Source organism: Magnolia sinica, chromosome 4, assembly GCF_029962835.1.
Source record: "Magnolia sinica isolate HGM2019 chromosome 4, MsV1, whole genome shotgun sequence".
NCBI classification, from domain to species: Eukaryota; Viridiplantae; Streptophyta; class Magnoliopsida; order Magnoliales; family Magnoliaceae; genus Magnolia; species Magnolia sinica.
Window position 1 is genome coordinate 9,148,702 of NC_080576.1, and position 3,232 is coordinate 9,151,933.

A 3,232-nucleotide genomic window follows, 5' to 3' on the forward strand; every position below is an offset into this window, starting at 1 on the left:
TGTAACTGTGGGAGTATTTTGGGTCATTTTGCTACAGACACATGATATTTCAACCAAGAGAACAGATCACGCAGACACATCATGCAGGCCAACATACCACCTATGCAAGAAATCCATACCATACAAATGGTAGACCTCACCAAGAACATCATCTGGTACAAAAGTCAGGCATTTTCACTCATCAGGTGGGCCACGCTGTTGGATGGAAAACTGACAGTATGACTCAAATACAGGTGTGGCCCACTAGATGAGCAGACCAGATTTTTGTGCCAGGTGATTTTCATGGTGGGGCCTATCATTTCCATGGTAATGATGTTCTATCCCAATGATAAAGATCATGTATGGACCCACTCTTCAAATCATCACCTATCCAGCTAGCACAGAAGGAAGTAACAATGTATCATATGATTTAATAACAGCCGTTTATAATTTCCACTGGGTGCCCACTTAAAATGGGGCCCACATCTTACCAATCCTTTAAAGGTTTTTTTTTTTCCTAAAAGCTGTAGATCTTTATTTGAACCTCTGGATTAATTCTATTTCTCAGCAGATTCCCATCGGAGCTCTGTGTGGTATTCCTTTTCTTCGATTCGCTGTTCTGTAATTGACGCCGGTCGGTGGTGGCGTAGGCGGCGAAATGCTGTCTAGCAATATGGAGTCCTCATCATATGGGTGGTCAGAGATATTTGATGTGGAATTCCTATCGCCATTCCTTTGGAAATTTGATATTGAGTCGTCCATTCCGGAGATAGATTGTGTCGGCATTGACTTCCGTCGGCGTTTCGACAGAGATGATGCACATCCGGCCAACTGCCATAACCAAATGCATCACATTTCATGAATAAGATACAAGTGTTGGTGGAGGTTTCTTAATAATGGGCCATGTGGGCCTGGTTATTTTAATGCTGGGCCATGGCCAGTGGATCAATGTTTTTTCTTTTTAGGAAAAGAAATAATTAGTAAGGGAAAAACCTCTCTAAACAAAGCTTTATTAAATTTAAAAAAAGTTAATGGGCCGACTGGCCCAATAACTAAGCCCACATGGCTCTATATTAAGAACTAAGAAGACCATAACAAGAAGAGAAATTTTCAGGTCTCAATGCATCAGTGGTTTGGTGATCTGAACCGTTGATTTGATGCACACCTCACCGCACAAAACTCAGGTTTGGAGATTCTAGCTACCATTGTAGCCTTTTTTTTTTCTTCCTCGAGCATTGATGTATTAATCTAACCTTCCCATCTTGAAGGATTCAGGCCAACCCTTTCAATGTGGGGACAACCATCAAATCAACAGCCTGGATTACACAATCGTGGGCCCCACCTATACAAACTGGTGAAGTCAATAATTCCTCCCAAGTGCCATATATACCATTAGGACCCCACAAAGTATCTCACACCGAAATTCAGTGTATTTCCCTGAGATTCTACCATTATTCATTAGGAAAACCTCAAATAAAATTTACAATTTCAGCATGTATATGAAGTTTACCTTACAACCCAAAGAACAGAATGCAAATGTATCGAGCAGGCTTCGGTCGCAGACCTTGCACATGTTGGTTACGCCCTTTCCGGGCCGAGGCTGGGGTCGTTCGTTCAAGAAAACAACCTTTGCGCTGTTGATTACATACGTTTGGACACCTGAAATGTCCAAAACCCTCTGAATTTCTGACACCCGAATCACGTCGTGGTAAGACGATCGCCTTATCTATTTCATCAAATAATGAAAATGAAAATGAAATTTGAGATTTTATTCGACTATCAATGCAAGGGTCCTAAATTGCGAACATGGTTTATTCAAACGAAATAAAATAATCTTTAGATGAATCCAATGTATAACAGTGTATACACTGAATGTTGTGTGTATGTGACATTTGCCTTGTCTTAAGTTGGCAAGGCTTTTAAATTGCTCATAGGGTGTTTGTGAACCAAACAATGTAATTTGAAGTAAGGGAACAAAATAATAATAATAATAATAATAATAATAATAATAATAAAGGAATAGCTTGTCTTTTCTGCTAAATTGTCACTTGGGTAGAATATCAGAACCGTGCAATGTGTGCAGCACATCGTAAAGATCACCTGGGTTGAAATCAGAATGGCCCACGTACCTGACAAGGTACACAGTCGAAATCAATGTACAGCCGGTGATCTTGAGTCAGAACGGATGTGGAGTGCGGAATGGTGGGTTGGTCTGGTATTCACCTGTGGCAATCTTTGTGGTGAGTCCCACCATTCCACGGTTCGGATGTTACCCAAAAATCAAAAGGTTGGAAGGAGAGAAATTATTGTACATAAAACGTATGATCATTTATCAAATTAAGTACCCTATCAAAAGAACAATCAGGCAGATAGCTTATACACCCAATGCTCTATGTGAAATCATTGCATCAACATTAGATTGCAATAGTGCGGTGGAGATGACTGGGGCCTACACCTTAAAAATGCTTAGGATATTATTACATTGAAATAAACTGTAATTGGAAAACAAAACTAACCTATCATCTATACAATTAAACTAAATAAAATACATAGATATTTCTGATAAAAAGAATGAATTTTCTATGGCTAAGATTGAAAAGAATAAATTAAGGGAGGAACCTGAATTGCGTGATGATTGGTGTGTGAAACAAGGCAAGAAGAACAAAGGGGGCCGTTCATGCAATCCAAGCAATACATATTGCATTCGTTCTTTGTGGAATCGCCGTGGAATTTACATGGGACGAAGAAGGTAGTGCGAAGAAGAGAATTCAACCATGGTGGCCACACCTCTTTATCTACATCCTCTCCACCCTATTCATTCAAAATTCAAACCATGTAAGATATGATACATCAGGAGAATGTGAATAAACCATATGAATTGGTTTTTTCATTTCACATTACCATTTGTTTTAAGGAAATATGAGAGAGAGAGAGAGAGAGAGAGAGAGAGAGAGAGAGAGAGAGAGTTTGAAAAGGCTTGAAAGACAAGAGAAAGCTGTGGTTTCTCTACTTATTTTGGGAATCGTTTTATTTCTTGAGAGAGGAGTCTTATATATATCGATCATGCACGGCTGTACATATTAAAATGCTTGTTTGGTACACAGCTCACTAGATTGTGGCAACTCATCTATTATTCACATTTCACGTGGAGTGAATACCTATTAAGATTCTGGGGGGCCCTCTACTGATGGAGCATCCATTTGATCTGATAATCCAAGCCCTCCAATTTCGGGGACTGGTTGAACAAAAAGCC

General features: G+C 39.6%; 1 protein-coding gene across 1 annotated transcript; it reads right to left on the bottom strand.

Moving 5' to 3' along the window:
• Positions 1-344: 344 nt before the first annotated feature.
• On the bottom strand, positions 345-3,012 carry LOC131242370 (protein RGF1 INDUCIBLE TRANSCRIPTION FACTOR 1-like). The gene is made up of 4 exons (XM_058240963.1): positions 2,881-3,012; positions 2,599-2,790; positions 1,490-1,705; positions 345-810 (listed from the first exon to the last, which is right to left on the bottom strand). The coding sequence occupies exons 1-4, from the start codon at positions 2,881-2,883 to the stop codon at positions 544-546; spliced, it is 678 nt and encodes a 225-aa protein (XP_058096946.1). The 5' UTR covers positions 2,884-3,012; the 3' UTR covers positions 345-543.
• Between the last annotated feature and the right edge of the window lie 220 nt (positions 3,013-3,232).